General features: G+C 37.7%; 3 protein-coding genes across 6 annotated transcripts in view; all 3 read left to right on the top strand.

The window, feature by feature from the left end:
• Positions 1–3951, top strand: part of LOC137194764 (stonustoxin subunit alpha-like) — an 89900-nt gene extending 85949 nt beyond the window's left edge. The window contains exon 5 of the transcript XR_010931017.1: positions 3851–3951. The gene's annotated coding sequence lies outside the window, so the exon portion shown is untranslated. The remainder of the gene's footprint in view (positions 1–3850) is intronic.
• Positions 1–5597, top strand: part of LOC137194759 (verrucotoxin subunit beta-like) — a 102274-nt gene extending 96677 nt beyond the window's left edge. The window contains exons 4-6 of one of the 3 annotated variants that reach the window (XM_067606891.1): positions 1057–1119; positions 1350–1412; positions 3330–5597. In XM_067606891.1, the coding sequence (XP_067462992.1) occupies positions 1057–1119; positions 1350–1412; positions 3330–4294 (1091 nt within the window). In that variant the 3' untranslated portion in view covers positions 4295–5597. The remainder of the gene's footprint in view (positions 1–1056; positions 1120–1349; positions 1413–3329) is intronic. The other 2 variants (XM_067606893.1, XM_067606892.1) reach the window with 2 other exon arrangements.
• LOC137194766 (verrucotoxin subunit beta-like) overlaps positions 1–21527 on the top strand; it is a 107514-nt gene extending 85987 nt beyond the window's left edge. The window contains exons 1-5 of one of the 2 annotated variants that reach the window (XM_067606905.1): positions 10492–10548; positions 10745–10877; positions 16043–16155; positions 16561–18315; positions 19638–21527. In XM_067606905.1, the coding sequence (XP_067463006.1) occupies positions 16056–16155; positions 16561–18315; positions 19638–20602 (2820 nt within the window). In that variant the 5' untranslated portion in view covers positions 10492–10548; positions 10745–10877; positions 16043–16055 and the 3' untranslated portion in view covers positions 20603–21527. Of the gene's footprint in view, positions 1–10491; positions 10549–10744; positions 10878–16042; positions 16156–16560; positions 18316–19637 lie in introns of those variants that run through there. The other variant, XM_067606907.1, reaches the window with a different exon arrangement.
• Positions 21528–22146: the final 619 nt, after the last annotated feature.

Genomic DNA, 22146 nt, shown 5'->3' with positions numbered 1-22146 from the left:
CAGCTGAATTAAGCTTGACCGTTAACCTGCCATGGAGCAGGCTAGTTCTGCCGACTAAGTTACCATGGTTACTGAGCTGGGACTCATGTAAGCCACAGTGATGGAACAGAACTCTCACTTAAATTAGCGAGGCCATATAAATAAGCAAATAAGCCAAGCTATCCCGTTAGCCAGCTTGATGGAACACCCCCCAGGTGTTAGTGGTCCAGTTCGTGTTTCTTTTATTTACAGGCCTATTTTAGCGTAATGGGGCCTGTTTTCCTGCAGGTGTAACGCCAGTGCAGACCCAAACACAGTCTTCATGCAGTCTTCCTCAGATGTAAGTCTATTATTTGTGCGTCTGTGTCTGTTTGGTAATTCTCGGGCACCACAGGTGCATATTTGCGCCGACGTGGGAGGAGAGGCACTGCTGAGGCTATCGTTGTGTTTACAGACACATAAACAACACAGATGGGTTGCTTTTCATTACGCTAATTCTCTCCGTAGAGATGGAGAGAGAAGTTGGCAGTTACATGTTGCCTGTGCATTTAGTGCGGCTAAATGACTCAGCAGCAAGATGGACGGTGGAAAAAAGAGGAAGGGTGGAGCAGAGAAAACAGAGAAAACAGACAGAGAAAAAAAGAGAAAAAAGAAAGGTAAATAAACATGCTAGCTAGCCAACGTAGCTAATGTTACTGATGCGTCATCATCGTCCCCTTGTTAAAGCTGCCGAAAGTGGTAGTTTCCTTTCTAATTTCCTCAAAAACATTGATGGCATGTCAGCAAGTTCATACTTGGAGCTCATAATTTAAAATTATTGAGAAAACACATCTTCTGTCACATTATTCAGGCTGCTGTAATTAGTTGAAACTTAAATATTTGTGTTATTTAGTATTTGTGTTGGTTGAAGGGCTAATTTAACCTTTGATGGGTAACTGTTAGAGTATTATCAGTAAACTGAGGAGGGTATTGTGCCATTGCTCTGTTCTTTGAGTAGGTGGAGAGAGTTGTTAACTGTATTATATTGGTACATTAAAAGATATGGTGTGCTGTGCTCTTGCTTTTTTCTATTTGAAGGTGGAGAGAGCAGCGTTGATGCCACAGAAGACCAGCAGCCCACTACTACAGAGCAACCTGCAGGTACAAGACATGTTAGAAAAATCAAATGTATACAGTTTAGGGTCATTTTATGGAAAAAAAATAGTTTTAAACAGGTGTACTCTTACTTGTGATGGGTGTATATCAGTAAACTGAGGAGGGTATTGTGCTCTTGCTCTGTTCTTTGAATAGGTGGAGAGAGTTGTTAACTGTATTATATTGGTACATTAAAAGATATGGTGTGCTGTGCTCTTGCTTTTTTCTATTTGAAGGTGGAGAGAGCAGCGTTGATGCCACAGTAGTACAACAGCCCACTACTACAGAGCAACCTGCAGGTACAAGACATGTTAATAAAATCAAATGTATACAGTTAGTGTCATTTTATCGAAAAAAAAATAGTTTTAAACAGGTGTACTCTATATCAGTAAAATTAAAGCTGCAAGCAGCATTGAACGGGCCCTCGCGCCTCTGCGAACGTCGAGCCGCGGCGCAGTCGAAGGGCTTCTGTCACGGGCATGTAGATGTCTTCAGACCCGGGCTGTTTTCAGACAGTGCAGTTACAGCTGCAGTTACTTATTGTCTCTACACACCTGACAGTGAATGGGCCCAAAACTTGCATGATTTTGATGACACAGATGTGAGCAAGACAGACATGTCTCACCCTGCAGAAAATTCTCATCCTGTCAGTCAAACTTTCAAAATAAAAGCACACCACACTTGAAGGAAATATCTCTCATTTTTAAAAAGCAAAATGATCTGATCCCGACGGGCCAGAGTGCGAGGTCCTGACCAACGCTGCTTGCAGCTTTAATTATAACTGATTTTTTCTTTTTCGTAATTTCTCATGCAGATTACCATCTAATTGACATTTTTATATTTATTACATGAATATAAAGTGATAAAATGGGCAACTTTGCTATTTATTGAATTTTATTGACTGTTTCAAAATACAGAACAGCTGTTTAAACGCTGGTTGTTTCTCTGCTGCATCTCGTTGGCTCGTTCTCGGCAGTTTATCATAAGCTTCAATAAGACTACATTTTTCATTGAGAGAAAATTACGTTTTCCTTCCGTTTTCTTTTTCTTGTCATGATTTCAATGTGCACACGTCACCAGCCTCAGGTCACCAGCTGGAAGCAGACGGGTTGTGTGTAGCTGTGGGGGTGGGGACCGCAGGGAGAAAGTTGAACCAGAATCAACCTTAGGACAAACGTAACCTGTAACACTGTACAACTCTGCCATGAGGGAAGACAAAAATATTACTAGGAAAAGGAGAGGACATTTCTCTCCATTTGATAACATTAAATAAAAGAGAGAGAGAGAGAGAGAGAGAGAGAGAGACAGAGTCAACCCTGTGGGGCTGCGCTGCAACGCCACTAAATACACATCATACGTGAACTATGGGTGTAAGGTAAAAAGAAACTAGAATTACTGTAGTTTAAAATGTTTTTTTTCCAAATGTTTTCATGTATGAAAAGACCCAAAATAAACACTGTAAGCGGATTATTGATTACTATAAGTGAATTATTTAAACAGCATTTGTACAGGAATGATTCTGTCCTGAGCTTTCTGATCCATATAAATGGTCAATCACTGTAACAGTGATCGCTATAAGCGGTTTCCACTGTATGATGGTAATTTAAAAATATGGCGTGCTCTTGCTGTTTTTCCTTTTGAAGGTGGAGAGAGCAGCATTGGTAATAGTAGTGTCGTCTCCATCCTTAATGATATGTACCTTTGGTTTTATTTGAGGTTCATATCAGTACATTGTACTAAGCAGTTGTGGCTCATTAGTTTGTGATTCACATGCACTAAAATTCACCAGAATGCAGGAAATTGAAACTCCTGTGATTCACTCACCAACATAACAGGTGATGCAGTGTAACTGTGGTAATAAGTAGGGTGTGTTGATGAGTCTTTTGGTACTAGAACCATAATGATTCAGAAAACATCAAAGATCAAGTCAAAAATATTTAAATAATACAAATAATCCAGTATGGTTCTTAAAGTTCTCCTTAAACAATGACTTTGGGCATTTTTACAAGATATTGTAATAACGACCAAAGAACCACAAACATAAAAATAAAGATGAAAAAACAAATGAAGAATCTTCAGCAACTAAGAGATGAAACTCTCATGAACCTTAATACTGTGTAAACACAACTTGAGTTTTTCCAACCATAGTTATCCATCACTGATGTGACTAATTAAAGACATTTTCATAACATTGATTGTTTGTCCTTTTTTTTCAGTCTACAACAATAATGAGCTGGTCAGGATTGTGATGGTGGGGAAGACTGGAGTTGGCAAAAGTGCCACAGGAAACACCATTCTGGAACGAAAGTGTTTTAAATCAGAATTCAGCTTCAAATCTTCGACTAAAGTCTGTCAAAAGGTTGTTGGCGAGGTTGATGGACAAAAGGTTGCTATTATCGACACTCCAGGCCTGTTTGACACCAAGGACACTGAAGAGAAAACATTAAAAGATATTGTCCGGTGCATTTCCCTTGCTTCTCCTGGACCTCATATCTTCCTGGTTGTCATCAGACTGGGCAGATTCACAGAGGAAGAAAGGAAGACGGTGCAGAAGATTCAGGAAATCTTTGGTGAGGAAGCTGACAAATACAGCATGGTTCTCTTTACCCATGGTGACCTGCTCGAAGGGAAACCTGTTGAGGAGTTGTTGAAGGACGACAAAGACCTGCAGGACTTTGTGTCCAGATGTAACGGCCAGTACCACGTGTTCAATAATAAACTGGAGGATCGTTCTCAGGTCAGTGAGCTGCTCGAGAAGATAAGAATTATAAATGTGCAGAATGGAGGAAGCTACTACACCACTGAAATGTTCCAAAAGGCAGAGAAAGCGATAGAAGAGGAGAAACAACGAATCCTGGAAGAGAACGAAGAGCAAATACGCAAAGAGCAGGAGAAACTGAGGAAGGAAATAGAGAAAAAGTATGAACAACAGCTGAGAGAAGTGAAGGGTGACATGAAGATGGAGGCTAAATTAAAGGAAGAATGTGAAAAACAAAGCAAACGGGAAATGAAAATACTGAAGGAAATGCAAGAACTTCAGGCCAGAAAGGAAGCCGAGAACAGCGGTTGGGTCACCAGAATGGTTGCTTCATTTCACCTCTCTGTTATGCATATGAAATACCCTCGACTCCCAAAGTGGATGAAAGAGTTCAAAGAGCAAGAGGAACTAAAGAAGGAATAAGAGGAAACGCTTTATGCAGACAGAAAGAGGGAGAATAAGTTAAAGGAAAGACATGAAAAAAACTGAAGGAACACCAAGAATTTCAAGCTAGAATGGAGGCTGAGGAGAGAAATTCAATAATCCAACTGCTAATTCAAATGATTCATGTCAATTTATCTTTAGTTTTACAAATCATCCATCAGTTGATGAAAAATGATCCAAACACAAGAAAACACCCACCTCCACACAGTGAGACTAAATTAATGTAAAATGTGAAAATGACATCTGCTGTTGTCGTGGAATTACTCAACAACTTTCTTTTAATCTGTAGAACAAAGATGTATTAAAGCAAAACAATAAAGGACTATTGCTGATGCAGGATAGAAAAAGTTCTCTCTTGTCATTTTCTCCTGCAGGAATTTTATACCCAGAAAAAAGGAGGGAAAATACAAAAAAGTGAGAGAGTTTAACATGCTCAATATGTGCACAAATACAGGCACCAAACAACATGAAGAACACAGAGAAGGTTTGGATCAGTTGGATCAGCAGCTACTCTGATTGCTTTTACACTTTTCTACCCAGCAGGTGGTCAGATGAGTCTCATGTGTGATGAAGGGTCAGAAAGAAAACTGGAAAGAAAGATTCAAAGATTCTAAAACATTTGAATCAAGAAAACAACAAAAACTTTCTGATCCTGGATTGAAGAAGCTTTAATTCCCTTTTTCATTTTCTTGTTGGGTCTGATTTATAAGTATAGAAGTTGGGTGTTAATCAATATTTTATTGTTGGACATGTTTTGTAACAATAATAGATAATTCATGGTGGATAGTTATTGTTTTATTATTGGATGTATTTCTTTAATATTAGACCATATGTGTTATTAATCACACAAGATGATCAATAATTGTTCAGTAGTGCCACAGATGGTCAAGAAAATGTTGATAAATTTTGCATTAAAAAGAATAAATGATTCAGTTTCTGAATGTTTGAGGTTGAGTCTCTTTATTGCTCAATATGATTTAAATCTCTCGTGCTGTGTGAAGTATTTGAGGTATCAGAGATCACTGATAGTAGAAAACAGCTCAAGTTATTGTTAATTTATCAGAATTCATTTTTTCCACACGTATGCATATGAATTCTATCCATGAAGGATCCAGCTCTTTTAATGTCTAACAGCTGTAATCAGAGATCATAAGACGATCAAACAGCTATCACTAAATATACTGTGAGGTTAAAGCTCATGTGTCGCATGATAGTTTTGAGTATGTGATTAAATGATGATATGATATGTTTCCCAAGACATCTGTAGAAAACTGCAAGAGGGAATAAATTAAAGCTGCAAGCAGCGTTGAACGGGCCCTCGCGCCTCGGTGCACGTCGGGCTGCAGTGCAATCGAAGGGCTTCTGTCACGGGCATGTAGATGTTTTCAGACCCGGGCTGTTTTCAGACAGTGAAGGAGATAAATATCACTTCCTTTGTACACTATTTTGCCTGCTGCTGGGGCTGCTTCGCTGAAATTTCGTAGGGGGCGCTATTCAGCCAGTTTGCATCACTGATGGAATATTGTCATGTACACGTGTTCAGGCTGGGAGTCTTATGGGAGCGACCAAAGAGACAGAGGGAGAGAATCTGTATCTGCCTCATGTTATCTGATGTCTTCTTCTTTCTATCATGGAGATTAAGTATTCATGTCCTAACATCCATTTGTGACTGTTTGTCATCTTGTTTGTTAGTTAACAGAACTTTATGGCTGCTGTTTAACCAGTCTGATATCATTAGCAACAATGACAAACAAGCTAACTCTCCTGGTTGTTTCTCCAGTTGCTTCTCTCTCCAGCCGCTCCCTGGCGGTGTCCTGCTGCTGCTGTGCTGCACAGTCCAGATAATTTCTCCTATTAGCTTAACAACAGTCCTTAACAGTCCTTCCATGGATGTATAAAGAGTACTTTAGGCTGCTACAACAAGCCAGCTGTTGCATTGGCTAACGCAAGGAGCTATCTACTGCTGCTACTCTGCCTTACAGTGGAGAGAATTGAAGATGAATTCTGGAAACTATCATTGGACCAACTTGATGTCAATATTGCATTCTGGTTGTTGACTGGTTAGGGAGGCCATCCTCCCTTGGAGCATCATTTTACATGTCTCTTCCAAAGAAGAGAGAAAAAATATGTTGTAAATTATACTGAGATTTGGTAATGATTTATTTCAACCAAATATTCTTTTTTATATTTTGATCTCCCTCTTGCCTCTCAAATAATAGAGGAGGGTCTATTTTCTCTGTCTCTATGGACCAGCCTCCACTGAGTGTGGCACACATCCCTCTTTCTTCCCTCCTCTCTCTCTCCCTCTCAGTTGGAGAGGAGAATGTTATTAAGTACTCTTCTTGTAAAATCTCTTCATAAATCACATTATTTTGGTCAAATCTTACATTAAAAATCCGTTGCGAATCCATTGATACAGGTTTGAAAGTGGTCAGACTTATAGTTTAGACGTCAGAAGCCTCTGTTTGACACAAAGTTCATGCCTCCCCATTGCTTTATATTGTAAGGGTGATGTGGCACTGCAACTTTTGGGGCTTATAAAATCCAAACCGTTCGAGTTATTACAAAGTTTGTAACAATTTTTTCAGCACAGTGTCATAAGTCATGTATTAAAGTTTGAAGTCGATACCATTAACGCTCTTGGAGGAGATAGCGTTTGTTCGGGGGCCAAAATTGAGGCAAAGTCTTTATTGACAGGCTAATTGCGGACTTCCTGTTGGATTTAGGTCAGGGGTGTCAGTGTATGATTCGTAGGTCTTGATGAGACGAATAATTGAATTTTGGTTTGAGCTCTCTACAACATTCCTATGGGCCATTGCGGCCATTTTAGTTACATAGGTAGTGCTAAAGAGCACATTTTGGCACTTTGGGGGTCAATTCTTACATTTTTGTGCGTGCCAAATTTGGTGAGCTTTTGAGCGTGTTTAGGGGGTCAAATTTAGGTCTGATGTCCCATAATAATAAAGAAACAAACACACGAGATACAATAATTACATTGTGTTTGTGAAAGTTGGAGAAACATGAAGTTTAGAATGTACAGAAGTGATCATAATAGAATGAAGATTTTTCATCTTTCTGGGTGCACCAGAAATGAGCACGAGACAGAAAACAACCAAAAAGCAGAAAACAAAAAACAAACCAGAAAAAGAGGAAGAAAAAAAAACAGAAATTAAATAATAAGAAAGGAAGAACAAATGAAACAGTACATAATAAAATGGATGGATTCATACCTTTAAGAAAATTATTACATCAAATTTACATTCCTTTTTTTGTTTGATTTTGTTCATTTCAAAGGCCTGAAACATTCCATTATAATTATACTATTATTTATTTGTTTTTTTAAAAATGTATTTGTCTCAGTTTCAGTTTGAATGTATTTTTTTCCATTTCATCCACTTCCTTTAATCTGTTTATCTGTTCTGCTGTGGAAGGTTCATCCTTGCTGAGCTAATGTCCAATTACATATTTTTGCTGTTATCAAAAGAATATTTTATAAATATGAATGTCTAAAATCTTCTTACTTCCAATACTGCTATCTCAGGATTCATTAATCATCTCACGACTGCTCAGATTTATCTGCTGACCCTTTGGAGGAGCCCGACCCCTAGGTTGGGAACCACTGGACTAAATGTAGTTCAAAGTAGGGCTTCACCTAACCATTATTTTCATTATTGATTAATCTGTTGATTATTTTCTCGATTATCAATTGTCAAAGCCCAAGATGCAATGTAAAATATCTTATTTTGTCTTCAACCCAAAAATATTCAGTTTACTGTCATAGAGACTAAAGAAACCAGAAAATATTCATCAATCATATCATGTGTTTCAGATTTGTATGAAATGATGCATTTCTTGAGTTTAATGATTGAAAGTAATTCCTGCTGGGTTTAATCATAATCTTTATTTATATATCACTTTTCAAAACAGATATTACAAAGTGCTTCACAAGGAGATAAAAACAGGACATTAAAGGATTAAATAAAAGTTAAGTCAGTAAAATAACGATTAAGACAGAACAGCACTGAACAAATATAATAATAGAATATTACAGAGATTAAACAAGGTGATGAATACAAATAAGTACACACATAGAAAGAACACACACACACAACATTGGTACATTCAGTCCCCAAACCTCACTCCTGACAAATTAAGAGACATGCTGGTGACAAACACTACCGCCCATAAGTTTTATCATCATCGCATCATCGATCACATGTCCAAGGTCAAGAGTTCGTCTACAGAACACAGATTACTGCAATTTAATTTGATGACTCACGACAGTAAATACAAGTCATATAATCATTATAAGCCCATAGTGAAGCATATATATATGAAACAGATATAGACACACACACACACACACACACACTAACAGATGAGAGCGAGCCCTTTGCCTGATAAGTTCAAGTGCCATAAAGTCTAAATGGCCACAATTAAAGGGACGACCAATGTCCAAAAACAAGACTCGCATGTGAGGCCTGCATACATCCTTCTGTCCAATCACAAGTGGTGCGAGCATAAGAATACTGCATGAATAAATTAATAACTGCAGGTATTAAAGTCTGTTCCTACCTTTAAAATGTCTTTTTCCTGGTTTTGTCCCACGAGGACAGATATCTCACTTCACTCTAAATCCAGACACCACAAACAGACAGAAAATAAAATTCACAGGGAGGAAAAAAAAACTCCTGCCTAGTTTGTATGTTTTTAAATTTTTTTCCCCCTGAGTCTCGTAGGCCCTTTCATGTCATCGGGTCCAGGACTTGAGTCCTGGTGAGCCTGTGCAGCGTTGATACTGATTTCTCCTGGTGGGCCAAATTCCTGGATGGACAGGCCTGGCCCCCTAGGGTTAGAGTCATAATACTGGGTCTGCTTACATTACAAGAATGTCATCCTGAAGAAGCAGGTTTTTAAATGTTTTTTAAATGCTGACACAGATGTCGACAGTCTGATCTCTACAGGAAGTGCACTCCAGAGTTTGGGGGTCCTGGTCACAAAACTGGACCTGGGAACAGCAAGAAGTAACTGGTTAAATGATCTAAGACCATGTTCAGGCTCAGAGGCTCAGGCTCCATTTTATTTTTAAATTTAAGAAATACAGTAAAGCTTTAATTGCCAGGTTAATGTCAGTGTCACTATTGTCACCAAAACATCCATAGAAAGAGAAGAAGGAGAAGAGAAAAGTTGAGGAAAACATAAATAATGATATTTAGTGCTGATTCTTTGTTTTTCCACCACTTTCTCTAAAAAGTGTTAACACTGTTTAAAACCACTTTCAGAATTGTGAAACATTTATTTTGCTTATGACTACAGAAAAAAGGGCGATTTCACTGTTTCTGATTTCACAAATAAAGTGGTTGATCTAGTCCAGATTTGACGGGTCTAAATATAGTGGTGGACCTGGTCTAATGTGGTCTGGATGGAAAAAAGCAGTGAAATCGCCATTTTTTCAGTTTTCACAAATAGAATAAAGGTTTCACAAATCTGAAAGTGGGTTTAAACAGCATTAAGGCTTTTGCTACGATGTTTAATAGTTGTTCACATGTGTAAGTGGTGCAAAGATGGAGAATCAGCCACTAAATATTATTAATATTTCCTTTGACTTTCTCCGAGGGCCAATTAGTTGCACAGCCAACAGTAAATATAATCATCCTCAACAATCAACACACAAACAATTCACACAAAAAACACAGATTTACATAACATTATTCAAAAGGCCAACAGCAGCAGGGACAAATGAGTTCTTAAATCTATTGGTCCTGCATCTGGACAGATTATATCTGCGACCAGAAACTTGAACTCACTCAACAAGGAGAGACTGGAGCAGGAAGCAGAAAGAACAGGGGGAGGTTTCTTCCCAAAGTCACTTATCATTTCCTTTGTTTTAGACACATTTATATTCAAGAAGGAGCGTTTGCACCAGTCACTAAATTCATCCGCCACTGGACGAAGGTTAGTTTAATCATTACTGAGCAGGGACACAATGACAGGATCATCAAAAACAAATAAAAGTGGTAGGAGGACACACCCCTGGCACAACGCCATTGACTTTTACCTAATCAGAAGTTTATTTCAGAGTCATAAAGGTTAGATAATTTCTAAGAAATCAGGGCGTTTCTTCTCCGCACCTCCTTCTGTTCATGATTATAGATCAGGTGGAGTTTGTCCTTCAGAGAGAAATAAAGATAGAAACCACAGAACTCTCTCAGAGCATCACAAACCTTTCTGCTGTAAGTTCACTGATTCAGTTTTATTGTTTTTCCAGATTAGTGCTGCAGGACCTCTAAACTCATCCAGGTCAACATGATCTTAGTAAAGTAAAAAAAAAAAAATAGGACAGAACTTAAACTCAGATATTTATGATTGTCTGTGAGCACTATGACTACAGATGTTTAAGAGATAAAGAGAGTTTCTTGCTGTCAACAGAACTTTCTCTTTCCTGCTGCTGTTGTAACTGAACTGATGATGTGAATCTTCATTTTTGGGACGATGCTGTACAGCTGCAGAAACACAAAGACCAACTTCAACCTGCATGAAACTCAAACCAAACATCAAACAGGTAAAATCTCCTGCAATTACTAACACTTGTTGCTGCTAGTTGTTAAAGTCTTATGTAATGTTATCATGTGAATCAGTACGGATTAATAATAATATGTTAATTGTTTTTATAACAAAGTTTATTAAATGATTTAAAAAATGTGAAAGAGTGATGCATGATGAAGCACAATTAACAAGAGATTAGATCCATTCAATAAGGATAGAGGCAGATTTGTGACCGCTGAGGCTTCTGCATTGTGTTGGTTAGTAATAAACATGCTGTGACACCAGGATCTCTAATATTGTTAGGAACAAACATATGCACAAAAAAAAGAGAAATAATATGATGGATTAGAATATTGTACTGTTGAACTGTATAAAAAGAGTCTATATTATATAAACAAGAGGTGACTGCACATATGAGCTGCTTACATGTACAGATGTAGAGAAGCTGTGACATGATTCCAACCAGAGAATCACAGGAGAGGAAAATGTATTCTAGTTTTTTACTAGTTTAGTACTTTATCTATCGGTCTATCTATATCAAGGGAATTTCATACTGTGACAGTAGGGCCCGATGATTTCTGCTTTCTGGAAAACGGACAAAATCACAGAATTTGATGATAAAAATGGAATCAAGTGTAAAACGCTGAATATCGTGGAATTTGCTAAAATGTAAAATGCAATTTATAAAAATCAGGGTTTTCCCACCGTTATAAGATTCAGGTGCAGCACCAAAGTGTTTTTCACAGCGTCTAAACTGAATGAACAGAAGAAACTTTGCTGAGTCTTTACTGTGTTTTACTGCCATTTATAGTTGCTGCTTCTGTTCTCTGCTGTCTGTGTTGGAGTTTGACACACACACACACATAATCAGGTGAAGTAAAAGTTTTACCTGAGTCGATGTATACGTTCGTTACTGAAAGTGCATTAAAGTAATTAATCAAACCACCTGTTGAACAAGCATGTAGAAAAGTGATATTTTCATCTGGTTTGTCTGTAGTTAATTATTATAAAGAAGCTCTAATGAAAGCTGTCTGTATGTAGTCTAACTGTTAAACTTAGTTTACCACAAATCTTAAAATGTTGTAAATTCTTGTAAACGTCCCGCTGGCTGAGACAAAGCAGCTCCTCCTCTCTACCAGCGGTACCTGCAGCAGTGAATCCCAGCAGCAGAGGAGGAGGAGGAGAAGGAGGAAGGACTGATACTGACTGATGTCTGTCTTCTTCTTTCTTTAAAAACTTCACTCAGTATTTTGATGTCAGGATAATATTTGACATTTTGGATTAGTTTCCAGTGAGATGTTATTGAGTTTAAATAGTGACTTTACTGTTGCTGCTCTGGAAACGATATTTAGTCATATTTAAAATATAAATCACTTCTAATCCTGGTCTGAATTATTATTTTTTAAAAATAATTAATTAAAAAAACAAAATTTTTTAGTAATGAAAAAGAACCAGTAAGAGTATTGATAAGATAAAGACAAAATCCTAACATAGTGTCCTTACAACTGTTCTTATCGAGTCAACCCCTCCCAACTTCAGTTTTATGAGTGAAGTTGAAAGGAGGTGGAGTTGCCATTTTATTTAATGATTTCCTCCAATGCAAATAGATGACTTATGGAAACTTTGATTCTTTTGAATATGTGGCTCTTCAGTTGAATTCCTCCTCTCGAGCTATATTTCTAAATATCTACAGGCCACCTAAAAACTGAGCTACCTTTTTTGATGACTTTGCTAAACTGCTGTCTATTGTCTGTATTGACTTTGACTGTGTAGTTATTATTGGTGTTTTTAACATCCATGTTGACAACCCCCAGGACAGAGGGACTAAAGAACTGTATTATGTTCTTGATAACTATGGACTGACTCAACATGTAATGGAGCCCACACACAACAAGGGGCACATTCTGGACTTAATCATCTCTAAGGGTCTGAATGTTTCTAAGGTTGTGGTGACTGATGTTGCTCTCTCTGATTATTCCTGAAGATTCCCTTTCTTTGAGAGTGCTATCTCCATGCACACAAATGTTCAAACAGAGGTAATCACAAAACATTACATCACTGAAAAAACCAGTGGTTCTAGGTCTCGGTCAATGAGCATGTAGATAATTTCAGTTCTAAGATTACAAATGTTATTGATGCCATTGCACCTACTAAGGTGAAGGCTGTCTCTGGTAAGAAAAGATCTCCATGGAGGAATGCTACAGGCTTTTTCAAAATTGTTTCAAATTGCATGGCATCAGATCTTCTACAGATTGTCAACACATCTCTTCTCTTAGGTGTCTTCCCACAGGCCCTGAAAACTGCCGTCATCAAGCCACTCTTAAACAAGAACAATCTAGACACATCACTAATGAGCAACTATAGGCCCATATCAAACTTCCCATTTTTAAGCAAAATCATTGAAAAAGCTTTTTTTCAACAGCTGAACAACTTTGTGGCACTAAACTGTTTTGATGTCTTCCAGTCAGGATTTCGACCACATCACAGTACTGAAACTGCTCTTGATAAGGTCTTCAATGACATCCACTTAAATGCTGACAGTGGCAGAATTATAGTATTAGTATTACTGGATCTCAGTGCTGCATTTGACACGGCTGACCACAACATATTACTAGACAGACTGGAAAACTGGGTGGGACTTTCTGGCACAGTACTAAACTGGATTGAATCCTACTAAAGGACAAGGACTACTTTGTGTCTATTGATAATTACACATCTGAGTGGACAAAAATTACATGCAGAGTTCCCCGTCTTCTGTTCAACATCTACATGCTCCCACTAGCTCAGATTATGGAAAACCACAAAATATGCTACCACAGTTATGTGGATGACACACAAATTTACATAACCATATCACCAGGGGACTATGGTCTAATACAAGCACATGCATTGAACAAATCAATGATTGGATGTGCCAGAATTTTCTTCAATTAAACAAACATAAAACTGAAGTAATTGTTTTTGGAGCCAAGGAAGAACGTTTAAAAGTCAGCACTCAGCTTCAATCGATAATGTTAAAAACTACAAACCAAGCCAGAAATCTTGGTCTAGTCATGGACTCAGACCTGAATTTCAACAGCCACATTAAGACAATTACAAAGTCAGCCTACTATCACCCAAAGAATATATCAAGAATTAAAGGACTTATGTCTCAGCAGGATTTGGAAAAACTTGTCCATGTAGTTCAGTAGACTCGACTACTGTAACGCTGTCTTCACAGGTCTCCCTAAAAAATCGATCAGACAGCTGCAGCTGATTCAGACGCTGCTGCTCGAGTCCTCACTAAGACCAAGAAAGTAGAACATATCACTCCAGTTTTCAGATCTTTACACTGGCTTCCTGTCTGTCAAAGAACTGATTTTAAGATATTGCTGTTGGTTTATAAAGCACTGAATGGTTTAGGGCCGAAATACATTTGTCATCTGCTGCTACATTATGAACCATCCAGGGTCGTCAGGTCAGGTCGTCTGGGACAGGACTGCTTTCTGTCCCCAGAATAAAAACTAAACATGGAGAAGCCGTGTTCTGTTATTATACTCCACATATCTGGAACAAACTCCCAGAAAACTGCAGGTCTGCTGCAACTCTCAGTTCTTTTAAATCACAGCTGAAGACTTTTGGCTGCCTTTTATGAAACCAAATTTGAGGGTTAATATTTTACACTGCACTGTAACTTTTATTATCTTGTTTTATCTGTCTTACTCCCTTTTAGCTTCTTTTTATTTCCAAATTTAACACTTTTTAATTGTTTTTATGTATTTTTAATTGCTTTTATATTCTGTTTTAATGCCTTTTATGCTCTATGTAAAGCACTTTGATTTGCCTTGTTGTTGAAATGTGCTATACAAATAAACTTGCCTTGCCTTGCCTTACAGCTGGTTTGTGGCTTCACTCTGACTTTGGGAGGAGGAGCAAATCAGTTCACATCTCTTCACTATGAGCCTGATTTACTAATGTTATTGTGTGATTATTATTTTTTATGGTGCACAGTGTGATCACTCACAAACATGTGAAGGATTACCTCAGATCATAGTGCTCACATATCTGTTTCACTTCTTCATGCTGATGTCTGACTGTGTTTTTTAATTAAAAAATAGTGCAAGTTTGTGTTGCATCATCACAAATTCAATGGTATATCTTAATTTCATTCAATGTATGATTATATTTTAAATACTTTCTTACTGAATTATTAACATTTTTATTCATCCACCACATGATTAGACAATCTTTCTGATGACAAAATGTGCTTCAATCATAGAACGCAGAATTCAGAAAAATTTAAATGGAGGAATATAATAAAAAACTAGATTTCAAGTAGCTGAAGTCAAACTTTTGACTGGTAGAATAATGTTCAGTACTTGGTGATCTGTAAGTTATTAAATGTTAATGTGCTCTGATCGGTACTCTCATGTTTAATCTTCTCAGATAACTGTTTCATGTCTATAATTCATGTTGTATCTGTTCCCCCGTTTTAAAAGGCATTTACATGACTGCGTCCATCTAGCCGAGGCTTTCTGCTGTACCATTTAGAAACCTTTTAAGACAGACAGTTAGTTTTTCCACCAACATTCTCCTCTCAGATGGATTTTAGAGGAGAGATTTTATTGAATTACTGTCCAACAGTTGTTGAGATATTTCACAGAATAAGACTAATAAGAAAACTCGGTGCTAGAGGAAAAGTCAGGGGATTCAGGATCATCCTCTGGGGAACATGAATTTCTGTACAAAGTATCATTACAAACAGTTAAATATTTTTTGAGATATTAGACGCAGAACATTTTATCTGCTCAACATGAGCACAAATGCAGGAATTTAAAGGCACAAGGAACACAAAACGTGACAGGCAGCTAGTCTGGATTTCAGTTTACACACATTGAGCTGATTACATTTTCTCTGTTTTCTGCAACAAACAGCTTCCCTCCATTTTTTCCCTTGTGTTACTACTGACCCATTTGGGAAGCCTACCATTCCACAGTATCTCTGTGGATTTTTGTAAATCTTAGAAAGTTCTCAGACCCTCTGTATCCATGATATCTCAAAGAATATTTATCCTATTAGTGTATGTCTGTGGTTATTATTTTATTTAGTGTTTATAGATTCTGCAGTACCTCTGTGTTGCAGCCACATTACAAGGTGACAGACAACAGGGAGAACTAACAAGCTGTTGTCCATTTTTTCCAGTTCACACTGAGCAATGGACGCTGACGCCACAGGGACGATGGAGGTGGCGGCGCTCGGCCGGCCTTTCAGCCTCGGGATGCTGTATGACTGCCGCAAAGACTCACTCATCCCTGGTAAGCATTCACATGTAGAAATACTAAATGCATCACAACTAGACAACAACCAAAACATTCTGAACATTGAAATGGGTCGGTACACTGCTGTGGAAGAAAACAGTTGATTTTTTCCAGTGTGTGATCTGCGAGAAATAGAAATTGAGGATCTTTTGTCTTTTGTTTAGTGTTATAAAGGAGTTCAGGAATAAAACCTTGTATTAGTAAGGTGTAGGGCTCAAACAATTATTGTTGCTTTTTATTATTAGATCACCTGGACTGATTTGTGACCAATACTGACCAGTTCTCTATTGTATGTCTGTTAAAGGTGTCTTATAATCCCATAAGAGGTGGGACATGAAATGGCAGAACATTCATTCATTCATTAAAGGAAGCTGATCTTGATTTTTGTTTCTTCTTTTGCAGGCATGACATTGTGGGACCTTAAAGATCTGAAAAATGATATACAAGAAAGACCACAGCACTGCAACGATTTTCAGATAGTTGCATCTGAATCAATTGCAGATAAATCTTCAGCATTAAATGTAGAAGCATCCCTGAAGGCAAGTTTCCTTGGTGGACTAGTAGAGGTTGGAGGATCTGCCAAATACCTGAAAGATAGTAAAACATCCAAACATCAGGTCAGAGTAACACTGAAGTACCATGCAACCACAAAGATGAAGCAACTGTCAATGAATCATCTTGGAAGAGACAATGTGAAGCATCCGGATGTCTTTGATAAAGCAATAGCAACACATGTAGTCACAGGTATCCTTTATGGGGCACAAGCCTTCTTTGTCTTTGACCGTGAGGTGTCTGATGAAGAAAGTCATCAAGACATTCAGGGCAACATGAAGGTGATGATTGAGAAAATCCCCACCATCACAGTAGGGGGGGAAGGTTCTGTCCAAATGGAAACCAAGGACATTGAAAAGGTGGAGAAGTTCTCCTGCAAATTCCATGGAGACTTTTTACTGAAGAAAACTCCAACATCCTTTCAGGATGCCATACAAGTCTACCAAAGCCTACCACAATTACTGGGAACCAATGGAGAAAATGCTGTACCAATGAAGGTCTGGCTGATGCCACTTGTGAGTTTAGATCCATCTGCTGCTAAACTCGTCCGTCAGATAAGTATAAGTTTAGTGCAGAAATCCCAGAGTGTCCTGGAGGACTTCACTGAGCTGGAAATGAGGTGCAATGATGCAATGAGAACCACCACTGCACAGCAGTTCCCACAGATTGGTAAAAAACTTAAAACATTTGCAGAATTTTGCTCCGGGTACAAACTGGAATTCCAACAAAATTTGGCAAATAAACTTCCATCAATCAGGGGAGGAGGGGAAGAGGAGGCTGTGCTTGCAGAGATTCTGAAGAAGAGACATTCTTCTCCTTTCAACAACACAAGCCTGAACGAGTGGATGGACTGTAAAGAGAAGGAAATGCGCAGGTTAAAAATTTTCACCAACATGATGAAAAACACCAAGATTGTCCCATCTGAAAATGTGCTTGATGAAGAAATTCTCTGTGCAGAACATGCTGTGTGTTTTGTTTTCACCTCACTGGGAAGAGCTGAACCGTATCTCTCAGCTTTATCAAACTACTTGGAAGAAACATCCAAACCAGACAAACCACAATATCCACAGACCGATGATGTAGAGAAGGAACAATGGTACGCCTCAAAAGAAGTATCTTATGCAATGAGGAACAAAGTAAATCTATTCAGTGATTTTGCAGAGGCCAACAAGGAGAAGAAGAACATAAAGTTCCTGACAGTAGGTTTAACAAATGAGACACAGAAAGGTTCAAGCATCTACGTTTATGAAAACGGTTTTTCTGTCAGTGAGAACTTTGAGCCGCCTTCAAAGCCTGAAACAGTGACAGCAGGTGATGTAACCCACAACAGCGTTACACTGAAGATTTGTCCACCAAGATTTGGATCAGAGAACATCACCTCCTACTCTGTAGAGTACTGTGTCAGTGGAGAGGATGGATGGCAACAAAAACCAGCACCAAAGGCTGAAGAAGTGACAGTGAGCGGTCTGACTCCTAACACAGAGTATATGTTCAGATGCAGAGCAGTGACCACAGTAGGTGTTGGGCCAGCCAATGAAGTCAGCGGTCTCATTAAAACCTTACCTTGCAGCCCTCCTGGAAAACCTCAAGTTGAAACAAACTCAGGTGAGATATCAGTCAGCTGGGAGAAACCTGCAGAGATTGGACAAGATGTCCACATTTATGATCATAAAACAGTTGCCAGCAGGTGCCCTGGCTCCGTGCTGGAAAGAGAGGGCTTTGAACAGCCAATAATGTAATAACATTTCTAAATCAATAATGTAATACATTTTTTGCACATAATAAGTTATTACATTTTTAGCTGAGTTAACAAAATCATACAAAATAACTGGCTCCGATAATTTGTCACACTTCCTTGACACCCTCACTGTTGCCTCTTGCAAACACAGACAATAACTCGTATATCATATAAAATGAAATCTATACCTCTCTATGATTCTTTGTCCTCCAGTACAAAGATCACCATTTCTTTTCATGAAAAATTGAATTATTTATTATTTATTTTTAATTGATTTAATTAGATGTATAAGATTAATTTGTATATTTATTACATAAATGTAAAGTGATAAAATGGGCAGCTTTGGTATTTACTGAATTTTATTGACTGTTTCAAAATACAGAACAGCTGTTTATACGCTGGTTGTTCCACTGTATAATGGTAATTTTACTCTTGCTGTTTTTCCTTTTGAAGGTGGAGAGAGCAGCATTGGTAATAGTAGTGTCGTCTCCATCCTTAATGATATGTACCTTTGGTTTTACTTGAGGTTCATATCAATACATTGTACTAAGCAGTTGTTGGCTCATTAGTTTGTGATTCACATGCACTAAAATTCACCAGAATGCAGGAAATCAAGTCTTTGTAACTAAACATTTCCTAGTGGAAACCCCCAGACCCCCCCACTTTAAGAGTGGTCTGACTGGGGCTATATTTCCTGGCCTGAATAATTTTTCCAGTCCAGCCCTGGCTGTTGCTGAGAGTTCAGCAAAGTTATCCTTTGTCTCCTGTGATTCACTCACCAACATAACAGCTGTGCTTATGCAGACTGGGTGATGCAGTGTAATTGTGGTAATAAGTAGGGTGTGTTGATGAGTCTTTTGGTACTAGAACCATAATGATTCAGAAAACATCAAAGATCAAGTCAAAAATATTTAAATAATACAAATAATCCAGTATGGTTCTTAAAATTCTCCTTAAACAATGACTTTGGGCATTTTTACAAGATATTGTAATAAAGACCAAAGAACCACAAACATAAAAATAAAGATGAAAAAACAAATGAAGAATCTTCAGCAACTAAGAGCTGAAACTCTCATGAACCTTAATACTGTGTAAACACAACTTGAGTTTTTCCAACCATAGTTATCCATCACTGATGTGACTAATTAAAGACATTTTCATAACATTGATTGTTTGTCCTTTTTTTCAGTCTACAACAATAATGAGCTGGTCAGGATTGTGATGGTGGGGAAGACTGGAGTTGGCAAAAGTGCCACAGGAAACACCATTCTGGAACGAAAGTGTTTTAAATCAGAATTCAGCTTCAAATCTTCGACTAAAGTCTGTCAAAAGGCTGTTGGCGAGGTTGATGGACAAAAGGTTGCTATTATCGACACTCCAGGCCTGTTTGACACCAAGGACACTGAAGAGAAAACATTAAAAGATATTGTCCGGTGCATTTCCCTTGCTTCTCCTGGACCTCATATCTTCCTGGTTGTCATCAGACTGGGCAGATTCACAGAGGAAGAAAGGAAGACGGTGCAGAAGATTCAGGAAATCTTTGGTGAGGAAGCTGACAAATACAGCATGGTTCTCTTTACCCATGGTGACCTGCTCGAAGGGAAACCTGTTGAGGAGTTGTTGAAGGACGACAAAGACCTGCAGGACTTTGTGTCCAGATGTAACGGCCAGTACCACGTGTTCAATAATAAACTGGAGGATCGTTCTCAGGTCAGTGAGCTGCTCAAGAAGATAAGAATTATAAATGTGCAGAATAGAGGAAGCTACTACACCACTGAAATGTTCCAAAAGGCAGAGAAAGCGATAGAAGAGGAGAAACAACGAATCCTGGAAGAGAAAAAAGAGCAAATACACAAAGAGCAGGAGAAACTGAGGAAGGAAATAGAGAAAAAGTATGAAAAACAGCTGAGAGAAGTGAAGGGTGACATGAAGAGGGAGGCTAAAGTAAAGGAAGAATGTGAAAAACAAAGCAAACGCGAAATGAAAATACTGAAGGAAATGCAAGAACTTCAGGCCAGAAAGGAAGCTGAGAACAGCGGTTGGGTCACCAGAATGGTTGCTTCATTTCACCTCTCTGTTATGCATATGAAATACCCTCGACTCCCAAAGTGGATGAAAGAGTTCAAAGAGCAAGAGGAACTAAAGAAGGAATAAGAGGAAAAGCTTTATGCAGACAGAAAGAGGGAGAATAAGTTAAAGGAAAGACATGAAAAAAACTGAAGGAACACCAAGAATTTCAAGCTAGAATGGAGGCCGAGGAAAGAAATTCAATAATCCAACTGCTAATTCAAATGATTCATGTCAATTTATCTTTAGTTTTACAAATCATCCATCAGTTGATAAAAAATGATCCAAACACAAGAAAACACCCATCTCCACACAGTGAGACTAAATTAATGTAAAATGTGAAAATGACATCTGCTGTTGTCGTGGAATTACTCAACAACTTTCTTTTAATCTGTAGAACAAAGATGTATTAAAGCAAAACAATAAAGGACTGTTGCTGATGCAGGATAGAAAAAGTTCTCTCTTGTCATTTTCTCCTGCAGGAATTTTATACCCAGAAAAAAGGAGGGAAAATACAAAAAAGTGAGAGAGTTTAACATGCTCAATATGTGCACAAATACAGACACCAAACAACATGAAGAACACAGAGAAGGTTTGGATCAGTTGGATCAGCAGCTACTCTGATTGCTTTTACACTTTTCTACCCAGCAGGTGGTCAGATGAGTCTCATGTGTGATGAAGGGTCAGAAAGAAAACTGGAAAGAAAGATTCAAAGATTCCAAAACATTTGAATCAAGAAAACAACAAAAACTTTCTGATCCTGGACTGAAGAAGCTTTAATTCCCTTTTTCATTTTCTTGTTGGGTTTGATTTATAAGTATAGAAGTTGGATGTTAATCAATATTTTATTGTTGGACATGTTTTGTAACAATAATAGATAATTCATGGTGGATATTTATTGTTTTATTATTGTATGTATTTCTACAATATTAGTCCATATGTGTAATTAATCACACAAGATGATAAATAATTTTCAGTAGTGCCACAGATGGTCAAGAAAATGTTGATAAATTTTCCATTAAAAAGAATTAATGATTCAGTTTCTGAATGTTTGAGGTTGAGTCTCTTTATTGCTCAATATGATTTAAATCTCTCTATTTTTTTATTTTGAGGTATCAGAGATCACTGACAGTAGAAAACAGCTCAAGTTAGAGTTAATTTATCAGAATTCATTTTTTGCACAGTTCCAGTTCTGTTAATGTCTAACAGCTGCAATCAGAGATCATAAGACGATCAAACAGCTATCACTATACATACTGTGAGGTTAAAGCTCATGTGTCACATGATAGTTTTGAGTATGTGATTAAATGATGATATATGTTTCCCAAGACATCTATAGAAAACTGCAAGAGGGAATAAATTACATTGTGTTTGTGAAAGTTGGAGAAACATCAAGTTTAGAACGTACAGAAGTGATCTTAAAAGAATGAAGACTTTTCATCTCCAGAAATGAGCACGAGACAGAAAACAAACAAAGAGGAAGAAAAAAAACAAATTAAATAATAAGAAAGAAAAAACAAATAAAACAGTAAATAATAAGATGGATGGATTCATACTTTTAAGAAAATTATTACATCAAATTTACATTCATCAATCATATCATGTGTTTCAGATTTGTATGAAATGATGCA

This window comes from Thunnus thynnus, chromosome 12, assembly GCF_963924715.1.
Source record: "Thunnus thynnus chromosome 12, fThuThy2.1, whole genome shotgun sequence".
Classification (NCBI taxonomy): domain Eukaryota; kingdom Metazoa; phylum Chordata; class Actinopteri; order Scombriformes; family Scombridae; genus Thunnus; species Thunnus thynnus.
Note: the sequence above shows the minus strand (reverse complement) of the source record. Positions and strands in the feature narration are given on the sequence as shown.